This window comes from Mastigoproctus giganteus, chromosome 7 (assembly GCF_048544385.1).
Source record: "Mastigoproctus giganteus isolate SK-2022 chromosome 7, ASM4854438v1, whole genome shotgun sequence".
Classification (NCBI taxonomy): domain Eukaryota; kingdom Metazoa; phylum Arthropoda; class Arachnida; order Uropygi; family Thelyphonidae; genus Mastigoproctus; species Mastigoproctus giganteus.
The window spans coordinates 174,788,376-174,802,367 of NC_143581.1; the positions used below are offsets into that span (position 1 = coordinate 174,788,376).

At 37.9% G+C, this 13,992-nt stretch overlaps 1 protein-coding gene across 1 annotated transcript in view; it reads right to left on the reverse strand.

Moving 5' to 3' along the window:
* Positions 1 to 13,992, reverse strand: part of Trpm (transient receptor potential cation channel, subfamily M) — a 715,965-nt gene that overhangs the window by 168,939 nt on the left and 533,034 nt on the right. The window contains exon 12 of the mRNA XM_090378481.1: positions 11,232 to 11,332. Within this exon, the coding sequence (XP_090234607.1) occupies positions 11,232 to 11,332 (101 nt within the window). The remainder of the gene's footprint in view (positions 1 to 11,231; positions 11,333 to 13,992) is intronic.

A 13,992-nucleotide genomic window follows, 5' to 3' on the forward strand; every position in this document is an offset into this window, starting at 1 on the left:
TATGTACTTCCCCTCCTCTATGATCGCTTTCAGTTTCACAGGGAATGCATCCACAGCATTTTTAGAGGCCAATGCTGCTTCTCCACACGTTTTCACATTATGAAAACCATACCATTGATGAAAATTCGTCCTGAACCTCCCAAAACGGACTTGACTTCCCCTTTCTCATATTCCTTTAAATCATCATAAAGGCTATGAGCTTTCTCTTGTGCTAGGTTAATGTTAACATGTTTTTTTTTTTTTTTTTTTTTTTGTCACTCATCCATGTAGCAAGCATTTTTTTCCATGCATTCTATCAAACTTGACCAAGCATACGACGACTTCTGTGCAGTTAGGGGTACCCCACCCTTAAAACTTTCTTTAATTTTATCAGCTCTATCTCAAATAGTACGAAATGTACTTTCACTCAGACTTAGAGCATGTTTAATGCAAGCCATGCTCTCACCTCATTCATAGTGCTTAAGTACTTCCAGTTTCATTTCAAGCGAAATTGATTTCCTTGAGCAGTTACCATTACATCCACTAGAACTACGAGGACACTTACTAGCCATAAGGCTAATAATAAAAACAAAATAAGTAAAAATAAGCACAAAACAAAAAAAAAATTATGCACTTCCAATAGACGAATTATTGACAATTTTCAGCAAAACAAAATGAGAAATGGTGGGATATCGTGCTGGCCTTTTCTGGCACTTTCCACAAATATGGTTGTTGCACATTATTTTCAATTTGCATAAAATAAGAAGTCCCTGTGTGTGTGTATATATATATATAGTAGTAATATATAATAGTTAAGAAACAAAATAAGCAGAATAAGGAAAATAACAAAAGTTATAGTATGTCTAATGCTCCAAAACGCACAGTGCAGCAGTAGAGGAAGCAAAAGGATATAAATAATGTGTGGTTTGTAGAATAAATAACGTGTCTGTGAAAATGGAAATGAAAAGTACACAAGGAGCCAGAACTTTTTTTTTTCTTCTTTATACTGTCTTTTTCTATTTTTTTCCCATTCGTAAAACTATTAGTACAATATAAGGGTGATACAAATGCTCCGTCTATCCTCAATCCTATCGCTATTTTCACCTTCTTTTGAATATCTTTCTTCCCCTAGAATTTACCATTTGCTTGTCTATACTTTCTCATGCACTTCACATACATTTGTATTATATTCCACATTACACTTTTGTAAATTTGTATATATTTGTATTTATTTTAATTTACATTTTTTTACACTGTGTAGGGACTACCTTGTCTACTAGTATTACAATAAAATGCCGCATATTTGCCTCCCTTTTCTAATACTACAGACAAGTTTGGAAAAGCAGTGCCTGATATATGGTCAGAAGTAGTCCCTTGATGAATTTCCTGTCTATGTATCATATTTTCATCTTCTATATTCATATTTTGCATATTTGCCATCCCCTGATTCAACCTCTTGCTAAAATTGCCCTCCCATATCTGAATATAGTGTTATTTATTTATTTACTTATATATTCCCCCTTTTTTTTTTTTTTTTTTTCACCTCAGTCCCAGTTCATTTTTGTACTAGGTTTTTCAAGTTCTTTCACCTGTGTAACCACTCCTTCACTTCCACTATCCCTTAAACTTCTCTTAGTTCTGGCATCTTGTGTACTTTTCATTTCCATTTTCACAGACACTTTATTTATTCTACAAACCACACATTATATATATATATATACAGGGTGTCTCAAAAATATCGGTACAAACGTTTAGGGGAGGTAGGTAACATCTAAAGGAATGTGAATCGCATAGGAACCCATAACCAGAAACGTCACGGGAAAGTAGTAGCAGAAACACAAGAAGCAGAAATGACACAAGGCAGTAATTAGTGGCAAACATTTATTTGACATAAATCTTATTAACAATGGAGTATGAGATGGATGCATTTCATCATGTTACAACAGATGCTAGAAGGTTCCACCATGAAACACGATGCATGTGTGACACCGATGCAGCATGGATTGACGGACACGGTCGAACACACCTGGAGTTTCTTTGACAGTAGCAGCAGCACAGACGAGCCTCCACAGGCGATTCACACACGATAGATCTGAGGGCCCCCACAGAAAGAAATCAAGGCTCGATAAATCAGGTGAGTGTGGGGGCCAGGCAACAGGTCCACCACGGCCAATCCATTGACGCCCAAAACACCTGTTCAAATGGTCACGAACATACCTTCCATAATGGGCAGGTGCCCCATCATGTTGAAACCAAATGTTGCGTCTCACATTTGCTAGAACATTGTCAAGTAACACTGGTAGAACTTTATCAAGAAAGATCCGATATTTAGCAGAGTTCTTGCGGGATGGTAACAGGTATGGGCCGACTAAGCAGTCAGCGACCATACCTGCCCACACATTTATTGTGAAGCGATGTTGCGCCGCATGGGGGCGCACACCGTGTGGGTTTTCTTTTTTTTTTTTTTTTTTTTTTTTTTTTTTTGGTTTTTAGGAGCATTAGCAACTAAGGCTATATTGCTCCGGGAATATGCGGTGGTCATTCCCTTGACCTTTCCGCATCCTCCGTATTTGGTGGTGATGGGCTCGAACCCCGGTCTAATCAAGCAGCGTGTGCTACGCACTGCTGCTCCTTCCCACCTGGCTACGGAGGCGGCTATCGTGTGGGTTGTCATGAGCCCACACATGAGCATTGTGTTGATTGAATAAGCCTTCCCGAGTGAAATAAACCTCATCCGTGACCAAAACATAGCCTGGAAAATTTAGGTCTTGAACACTTTCTTGGAGAAACCACTGTGCAAAAGCCACACGTGCAGGATGACCTTGGGGGAGCAGTAACTCAACCCTTTGGAGATGAAGGGGTGTAAGGAATCGTTGTGCCAGACACGCTGTACACTGCAACGAGACACTCCTAAGGCAGAGGCAACGGCACATGTGTTGGTAGTAGGATTATTCTGGACTGCATTCAACACACTTTCTTCCATGGCAGGAGTTCGCGTCGAACATGGTCTGCCCGCACTACTCCTGTTACCTCTAAATGACCCATAATTGCACAAAGTTTGATACACGCGTGCAAACAAACGGTGGTCTGGTACACGGGGGCTCACATCTGGTGAGTATGGGCTTGGCACACCCAGGGTCCTGAGCTGGATATCATCATTCTTCCCTTTCTTGGTGATTCCCTTCTATTTTTGACTCTCTCTCTCTCTCTCTCTCTCTCTCTCTTTCTCTCTCAGGGTTACTCGGAAACTTTTTTTTTCCCCCTGGTACAGCATAAGCCTCAGGCTTCCTTGCATCATATGGATATTATTAATAATAATAATGTCTCTCTGTGAAGTGTTCTCCATAAATTCCTTGAGCGTCTCGTCCATTGCCCTCTGTTAATCCATATACTAGGTGCATGTCTGCCAGCTCACAGTTTGTATATCGATGCATGCCCTTCGTGCGGCGACTACTGCTTGAATGAGTAAACCAGAAATTTTTCCTCTCAAGAACCGATGAACAGCGCCGTGTACCGACTTATGGTGACGTTTCCAGTTATGGGTTCCTATGCGATTCACATTCCTTTAGATGTTACCTACCTCCCCTAAACGTTTGTACCAATATTTTTGAGACACCCTGTATATATATACAGTGCTTTTTTTGTAAAAAAATAGGTACCGGTACTCATTCTTTGCTATCAGGAAAAACTGAAAATTAAAAGGATATGAAAAGTACTCTAAAAAAATTTTTCTGATATTGTTACTTTAGTAGTAATGTTCTTAGAATAAGAACACTACTACTAAAGTAACAATATCAGAAAACAAATTAAGAAATTCAGACAAATTAACAATATCAGAAAACAAATTAAGTATAATAACAGAATTTATTAAGCATACATTTATTATTCAAGTATATAAAAAAATAATAGGTAAAATAAGTAAAAAATAATAACATAAGTAAAAATAATTTCATAATAAAGTTTTTGTAGAATATTCCAAATTTTTATTAAGTTCTCATCCGACACCCTATGCCAGGGGTCAGCAACATTTTTTGTGTGAAGAGCCATTTTTGATCTAATTAAAAAAAAAAGAGAGAATCCGAAGAGCCGCACCTCAGCTCAAGCTGGGAGGGGGGGGGGAGTTTTTTAAGAAATGGAATAGAATGGAAAGGTGTTTATTAAAAAATATATATTTTTTGAAATATTATTTATTTATACTGTAAAAACATAACAAACATCCAATTAGGTACAAATTAATCTGACTTTTGTTGATGAACTTCTTGAGCGAGTCTCTCAACATCATGCGAGTATGTCATAATTAAACATGCTGAGCTTTAAACATGCTCGCATTGTTCAGACGACAGTTTCTTGATTTATTTTTAATATAGTTCATGTTCAAAATTATTTGCTCGCAGAAATACGTCGAACCAAAAACTGAGAAGTCCAAACACAAATATTTTTAAATTTATATATGGGTCCGGTAAGCCACTCCATGAATCAAACACAATTTGGTCTGCATTTTAAACTCATCTATCGCCATCCATTTGTGTAGAAAAAGGGCAGCCTTTTGCCTCTCCAAATCCTCAATTTCAGTTTTAAGGCATTTTAGTCTTGCACTCAACGTGTCCTTGATTTTTAAGTCTTCCAACTCCATTTCAAATTGCGCTTCATGTGAGATGTAAAGTTAAAGAGCCGCAGTTACATGTTAAAAGAGCTGCATGTGGCTCGCTAGCCGCAGGCTTCTGACCCCTGTCCTATGCCAACTTCTTATCTTTCTCTTTGTGTGTCGGTTGCTGAATGACGTTTCCGATGCAGCCATGAATCGACATATTTTGCTGGATCGAAGCGGGTCAGCAGCGGGCCTACAATTTTAAGAAACAGTAGTGAAGAAACTGTTTTTGTTATCAACGAAGCGCTGGTTGGGCTGGCGATCAGATTCATTTGTGAAAATCCTCATTCACATTCACTCGATGAAATTGGTATCATACTCAGAGCGTTCTTAAATTCTTCGGAACCCTTCTTATCAAATAGGTATCCCCGAAATCCATGAATTGCATCTCTTTCATTTAACTGTAAACTAATTGACAATTTTCTAACTTTGCTTTCATCAAATGCCAACAATTCATGTTTAGAAGGATTAATACCTTCACTGTCCTCATTTTCCATCTCTCGTCATCAGTATTGTCACTAGTTCTTAAATTTGAATTTTTTCTTTTCTTTTTTCGAAACTGCCCAAAATGTCGGTGTCATTCGGATATTCAGGTACTGTGCCAATGTAAACAGAGATAGGGAAAATTTATTGAAAAATGTGGATAACACACTTCTGCAAAACAACAAATGATTATTTGTCGAGGTAAAAGAAAATCACTTTTCTAATTCTCAAACGGAGTGCTTACAGTTGATTCACAGAGGTGTCCAACCTATGGCCCACGAGAAAGTGAACTAAAACAGCGTTTTAAATTTTGTTAATTATCAAAAAAATTCTCATTAAATGTAAATGTAAATGTTCACTAAATGTAATTGTGTATTCTACTTAGTAAAATTTTCGAATACTTTCAATTTTACTTTTACGTGCAACAAGATACGGAAAATGTAACACACTATTTTTTCTCTAATCACTCAGTGTGGTCTGCGAAAGAAATATAACTCTGAATTTTTTTGAATTTGGCCCCTGTACGGGAAAAGGTTGGACACCACTGCAGTAGAAGGTGGGCCAGAGCCCACTGGGAATACACCTTGATCTGCTCATTCTTGACTAGCGCGACTCCTCCGTATGTGAGACAGGTGGTCGGATAGGTTTTACCAGGTACCACTAAGTTGTAGAATGCGTTAGCTCTCCGAAGAGCAGTGTCCATTGATTACCACTCTCTGTCTTCTCCCACTCAACCATCCCTTTATCCATAGCAGCAATTTGCCTCCAATGCCACACTGCTCCAATTTGTGCAACAGTCTTCCATGTGGAACAGTATCAAAGGCCTCTTTAAGATCCAAATATATGATATCAAAGTTATTCTTTGCATCCAGTTCCACTGTGACTACATCATAGTATCCAACCAAATTAGTCAGACAAGACTTCCCCTTAACAAAGCCATGCTGTGTCCGAGCTACAACTGAAGTCTTTTCTGGATGATCCTGCAATGCCTCTTTAACCAGTGTCTCCATTAATTTCCCTGGAACAGAAGTTAAACTAACAGGTCTGTAATTACCTGTGTCTCCCTTTGATCCTCTTTTGTGGATTGGGGTCACATTTGCACATCTCCAGTCCATGGGTACCTCCCCTGAGTCCAGGTAAGCTCTCATAATTATGACTAAGAGTTTGCTTACTTCGTTTGCTGCCTCATTTAAAATAACTGGATAGATTCCAACCACCCCAGGTGCCTTTCTTATGTTTATCTTCAACAATTTCTCCTCCACTTTACTCTCAGTTATTACAAGATTATCTAGCTTACTGCCAGAGTTGAATACACCTATGGCAATCCCCTCCCTGAATAACTCTTCATGCGTGAATGTAGATGCAAAATATTCATTAATTTGTTAGCCACCTGAGCATGATCATCAACAGTTGAACCATTGATATCAAGTAGACCAATCAGATTCATCCCCTTCCTTCTAGTTTACATAAATAAAGTTTACATAAATAAAGAACTCTTTGCTGTTTTTCTCTGCATCCTTTGCCAAAGATTTCTCGTAATCTGCCTTCGCCTGCCTAACCTCCTTTGTAACTTGGTTACAGACCAGCTTACATCTATCATAGGCTTCTGTGTCACATGTTAATTTATATGTATCCCATGCATTTTTCTTCTCTGTCAGATGTCTAATTAGTTCATGTGACCTCCATTTAGGCCTAAATCTTGAACATTATGTTTTTGTTGGTATGAAAAGCCTAGTAGCTTCCAAGATTAATTCTTTGAATGCTTCTCATTTTGAATTTTCTGTTGGTAACATCATCAGTTGGTTCCACCGTATAGAATTTAAATACTGTCTCAGACCACCGCAGTCCTCTTTACGAAAGCAAAAACCCTTCCCTTTACCCTTGATGGTAGTTACCTCTTTGAGTAAATACCACTTCAGCACACTATGATCACTGCTACCTAGTGGTTCCTTTATCTGCAGATTCTTGATGCATGAAGACTCACTACTGATAATCAGATCAAGAGTATTATTCCCTCTAGTTGCCTCCCAAACATGCTCTGTAGAAAACAATCATCCAATAAATCCACTAAAGCCTTGCTAGTGTGTGAGTGAGCAATCCATAAATTCCAGTCAATCTCTGGGAAATTAAAATCCCCCATTATAAGACACACTGATTTACTCGCCCACTCTATTTCTCTGCACAATTGCTCATTATACTCATCAGATTCATTTGGCCTATAACACACACCTACTTTCATTTTTACTTTCCCAGTGCATATGTCACACCAAACAGACTCAACATTGCATTGTCCACCAACATCAATTGGATGCACTTCCTTAGATTTTGTGTGTTTCTTAACTAACAGCATAACCCCTCCTCCCTTTCTGTCCTGTCTATCCTTTCTGTACATATTGTACTCTCCAAATTCCAGTTCTGCACTGCTTATGTCTGTGTGACACCATGTCTCTGATATCCCAACAATATCTCCCTTTGATGTCTCGACTAGCACTTCAAGCTCATCGAATTTATTAACTATACTCCTAGTATTGGTGTACATGCAAATGTTCTACTGTTAGTTACCCTAACACAGCCCATGTATTTACTTGTTCCACTATGACTCCCAGCAGTCCTGGAAATCCCCATTGCCTTGGTTTCCAGGTTGCTGCTCAATTGCATTTCAATAGAAGCAGTGCAAGAATCACTTTTACTTCTGTCAGCGACTACTGTTAATCTATTAGTCCGTGTACCCCCCCCCCAAGCTAGCAGTTTTCTGACCCATCTAACTCTGCCTCGATAGCATCAGCAAATATTCTTGCACCCTTTCTATTTAAGTGTATCCCATCCCTGTAGAAGCAGTCTCTCCTGCACAGACCAGGCTGAAAAAAATTCTACCCCTTGAGCCTTGCACAATCTCTCCGGGGTCGAATTGATCGACAAGGCTCTCATCATATACTCCCTCCTATCGCGTTTGGGCAGAATTAGGGGAGATAGATTGAGACTAGTATTAATGTAAATTGAGTAATCAGATGCACAGCAACGTCTTCGATTTGGGTTTGGAGAGTGATTTGCCTAGCCGGAATCTTTGAGTTAATTAAAATAGCTACACCACCACCAAAAAGTACTGAAGCCTATAACAGCTACAAGGTGATGTGTAATAGAGCCACAGAAAAGATTCGACAGGCAAAGGCAGTTTATGAGAAAACACTAGCAAACAGAGCAAAGAGGGGGGGATAAAGAATTCTTCACATATATAAATGCCAAGAAGAGCAGGACAAACCAGATCGGACCTTTACGTAAGGGAAAGGGGATAGTAATAAATACACCAGCTGCCGTTGCAGATGAACTCAACAGTTATTTTGCATCGATATTTACAAATGAAAAGCCTTTTGTGGCAATGGGAAATTGTGGGAGCGAAGTTAAAAAATATGTAATTAATGATATTGAAATTTCGCAAGATTATTTAATGAAAAAACTTTCAAGCCTACAGACTAGTAAGGCTCCTGGAGTTGATGGAATATACCCTATAATCTTGAGAGAGGCGGCAAGCGAGTGCCTTGAACCACTGAGGCTGGTTATGCGAGCATCACTAGACTCTGGGGAGATTCCCTTGGATTGGAAAAGTGCAAATGTATCTCCCATACATAAGGGTGGCTCTAAAAGTGAAGTGGGAAATTATCGACCTGTCAGTCTGACTTCAGTAGTAGGGAAAATCATGGAGGCATTGATCAAGGGTGGAATTCAGGATCATTTGGATCAAATTGAAATTCTCAAGGATACTCAGCATGGTTTTGTAAAGAGAAAATCATGTTTAACAAATCTGGTTCGCTATTTCGAAAGGGTCACTCACGAGCTGGATTTAGGGAATAATTTCGACATTGTTTATTTAGATTTCAGCAAAGCTTTTGACTCAGTCCCACATGAGCGGTTGCTTTATAAGCTGGAACAGGTTGGAATCACTGGGAAAATCCTTAGATGGATAGAAGGATGGCTTCAGGGCAGGAGGCAGAGGGTTGTGATAAATGGCTATTCCTCAGATTGGGTTGATGTAAGAAGTGGGGTTCCCCAAGGATCAGTATTAGGACCACTGTTGTTTTTAATTTTCATAAACGACATTGATGAAGGGATAGAGGGCGTGATGTCTAAATTTGCAGATGATGTTAAAATTGGTAGAGTAGTTAATGATCACTGTCAAGCTGAGCTTCTTCAGAGAGACCTAGATAGACTTCAAGAATGGTCAGAAAAATGGCAGCTGTGCTTTAATCCAACAAAGTGTAAGGTATTACACCTGGGAAACAGTAATCCCAAAATAACTTATTCATTGGTGGAGTTCAACTAAACCCAGTACTGGAGGAAAGGGACTTGGGTGTTACGATACGGTCAGACATGAAATTCTCTGAGCATTGTAAACAGGTTGCAAGGAAGGCCCATGGTGTCCTATCGATGATCTATCGAACTTTTGCAAGTAGAGATAGGGACGTGATAATCCCATTATATAAGGCCTATGTTAGACCACACTTGGAATACTGTGTTCAAGTATGGAGACCGCACCTAAAGAAAGACATCGAGCTTCTTGAAAGGGTGCAAAGAAGGGTAACTCGCCTGGTGAGATCGGCAAAAGGGCGTCCTTATGAAGAAAGACTTCGAATATGTGGGCTGCAGAGTTTGGAAACTAGACACCTTAGAGGAGATTTGATTGAGGTGTTTAAGGCTCTGAGAGGCATCAGTAAAATGAATGAGGACAAAATTTTCAAGATTATAAATGATGCTAGAACTAGGGGACATAAATTCAAGTTACGTGGGGAAATGTTTAGATTGGACTGCAGGAAGTTTTATTTTAGCCAGCGAGTTATAAATTACTGGAATAAGTTGCCTTCATGGGTGGTAGAGGCCGACAGTTTGGGGAAATTCAAAGGTCATCTGGACAGTACTTTCGGGTAAGGGAAGCGCATAGGATGATAGGATTAATTTCCTTTTATTTAATTTTTAATTTCATTTTATTATTTTTATTTATTTATTAATTATTATTATTATTTATTTATTTAATTTTTGTTTTTATCATTGTTTTGTTCGGATTTTTTTTTTTTTTTCTGGCTGGTGCAGCATAAGCCATAGGCTTTCTTGCACATACGGCCGTTACTAATACTAATACTAATACTAATACCACAAGCAGAATCAGAAGTATTCCGATCTCTTCGATAGATTGAGTAGTTTTTTAAGGAAATGGAAATTTGAGGAGCTAAATAGGTTTCCTGCAGACAGAACAACTGGAGAGTAGTGGTTAATTAAGAATTGAATGTCATCAACGTTGCCACGAAAGCCTCTGCAATTCCACTGCAAACAATAAGGCATTACTTGAATTTAGAAGAAACTCTACCTGACTTGGCTGTCTTATGGCATTCAGGCTTTGATTTGTCTCTTTTTGGAAAGGTAGAGTGACCAGTGTCCATATCTTCTTCTGCAAATATTTCCAGAATCGCATCTTCCTGTTTCTCTGCATCCATCGATGTGTCCTGAACAATCTTTTTCAAAGTCGAACTATGATTATTTGAAGCACTGGTGGAGGAGAAGATTTCGCTGGTATCGTAAGAGGCATATGTATTACTTGCTTAAGGACAATGGACTGTTGCTGAGAGAGGATAGCCCGAGCCCAGTCAGGGATTTATGTGTTTGATGGAAGGTAACATCAGTTTGAGTGGCAATGGTTTGATATTTTTTTTGCAATATTGGCATAGGTATGGTTAGGTATACTGGGTGCAATTAATTTTCTTGCCTCCTGATAACTAACTTTGTTTTCAACTTTCTATTTAACAACTTTTCTCTCCATTTTCCACCTCTCACATGTTTTAGAGTAAGCAGGATGGTTGCCTTTGCAGTTGGGACAGGTCATGTCTTTTGCCGAACAAACAATTTGACAGCATTCGGAGGATCCACAGTTGAGACAGTTTCTCTTGTTGCCTCTCTAACATACTGCCATGGAAAACAGTCATCCAAGAAATCTACAAAAGACTTATGAGGATTTTGGATATAATAGATTTTACTGAATATATGAAAGAAAGTAAAACACTGATCCACGGTTCATATAATATCTGTAAAACAAATACTAAATAAATTAAATGAATAAAAATATACCATTACTTACTGGCCACTCTTGTCCATATATAAATATTTCACTTCTAGCAATGTCAACTCTGTTCCAAGTAAGTGCTAATCTCAGCTGATCAGGTGCTGGAAGGTGATGACCTAAGTAATATTAACAGAATGTACCACATAATTAGATTAAATAACTGGTATGTGAAATTAAATGCATTTGCAAAAAAAAAAAAAAAAAAAAAAACAGTTCTTGAATACTGCAATTTTTTTCTCTAACTAAACTTGAAAATATATTTTATAAGATACAGATATAAGATTATTTCTTTCAGCCAGCAAATTGTTGATTATTGGAACAAATTGCCTCAGCAGGTAGTTGAGGCTGTTAGTCTGAAGAAGTTCAAAGGTCAACCTGACAGTAACAAGTAACAGCTCACATAACAAGGGAAGCACATAATTGGTTTATTTTCTTATATCCTTTTTATATACAGTAGAAACTGGATAATAAGTTTTCCAAGGGACTGAAGGTTTGGAACTTCTTACGTGGGAAAACGTCTTAGAAGGAAAAATGACCTAAGGGTATGAAATATTAACTACACAAATAAAAATTAAAAGATACACATAAGTTAAAGATCATTTTTAAGTACTATTTCAGTGTTTATAAATATTTTACTCTGCCTATGGGAAACATTGTTTAAACTGAGGATTTCCAATTGCTTAATATTTTGTTCATTAAACTCATTACCAAGTTGGAAGAATGAGCTCCTTTGGAGTGTCAACATACCTTACAAGGTCCAATTAGAATAAGCCACAGCAACAATCCACTAAGTAATTCAAAACTGTTCAAAACTTAAAAGAGGACCATTCCTGTGCCTCATTCTCGGTGGTATCGGCCAAGAAAGGTATCCATGTGGTATCAAGAATAAGTAACAGCTGCTGTGGTATCGAGAATAAGTAACATTGGTCTTCTCCATTGGCAAAGAATTGCTTGTTGGAGGTGGTGCAATATCAAGGCAAATCGTTGTGATGGCATTCACAAAAAATCGATGCCATTTCACCTACTTCGGTGGTTTACTACAAACTAAAATGATGCTCGGCGCTAACTTGTTCACTTACTAAAATGTTTATATTGTTTAATATATTTTTAATATTAAAAATAATGAATTTCTATATTTAGAAATTCTTTAAAAAAAGGCCTCCATAGCCAAGTGGTCAGGAGCAGGAGTGCAGTAGCACACGCTCTTTGAGTAGACCAGAGTTCAAATCTCTGACTGCTCAATACGGTCAATCTGCCAACCCGCACTGGGCTAGCGTGGCAGATTATGGTCCATTGTGCTCAACATCAATTGTGGAGGAAGTTTCCATCTTGTAGTGGATTGATAATGGCTGCAGTTTATCTTTTTTTTTTATATATACACCTAATTCTGTTTTTGCACGAACTTTTTTTACACGAATTCAATTTAACACGAATTCTAAATAAATATTTCATTCTCCTTTTATACGAGTCATTTTGATTTAACACGATTTCTATGAATTTTTTTTTGCCTAAATTGTAAGAATTTTTTTTTTATTTGTGGCATATTAGTATCATTTCTATATTACACGCACCAATAGATTGGATAACAGCTAATGTGTGCGTTTTGAAACGCGTGCTTTTGCTTACCAATGTGTACGTCTAGGTATCTATGAATCATCAACGTTTTTATTGAATTTGGTGCACATTTACGGTATTCGTGCATTGTACCTTCGGAAGACATGTAGTAGTAAGCTCTATTTCAAAGTGAAAGAATCTTTAGTGAAATTTGTGCACATATAAATTTATCAATTTTGCCGATAGTCAATAAATTGTAAGTTTACAAATTTTTCATACCTTTTTTTATTAATTATAACTGAGATATTTTTCGGTAGCCCTTATATAATGTCGAATAATTCGCCTATTACCAAAATGAAAAGGAAAACGATTTCTTTGGAACTTAAAATTCAAATTTTAGATCGTCTTGCAACTGGACAAGTGGCTACGTCTCTAGGAAAGCATTTTGGTGTACATGAAGCTACCGTAAGAACTATTAAGAAAAATGAAGCTGCAATTAGGAAGTCGGTATGTTCTGTAACAAAAGTAAGTGTTAATTCATCATCATATACAAGAGATATTGTCAAGGAAGAAATGGAAAAGGCCCTGGTAATATGGATAGAAGATCAGTCACAAAAAAGAGTACCAGTAGATGGAAATGGCATCAAGCAAACAGCACTAAGAATTTACAAACAGATTAAAGAAAAGGAGCCAAGCACTTCATCTCAGTTAAACAGAAAGTATGAATTTTCTGTGAGTACAGGTTGGATGACAGGGTTTCTTAAAAGGAATGCTCTTCATAATATAAAAATTAAAGGTGAAACTGCATCTGCAGATGAATCGGCTGCTAAAGTATTCCAGCAGGAACTTTCAAAAATTATTGAAGATGGAGGATACACTCCTGATCAAGTGTGGAATGCAGATGAAACTGGTTTCTTCTGGAAACGAATGCAACAGAACGTATGTAGCCAAATCGCAGAAAACTGCTGGTGGTTTTAAGGTAGCTAAGGATCGCGTGACGTTATTATTTTCCTCCAACGCTTCAGGAGATCGTATGTTGAAACCACTGCTGGTAAATCGAGCCCTAAACCCACGTTCAATGAAAGGTGTAGATATCAATAAACTGCCTGTTCACTGGATGGCAAACAAGAAGGCCTGGGTGACCACTACTATTTTTACAGAATGGTTCAACAAATGTTTCATCCCAGAAGTCAGACGTTATATGAATTTGAAAGGTCTCGAA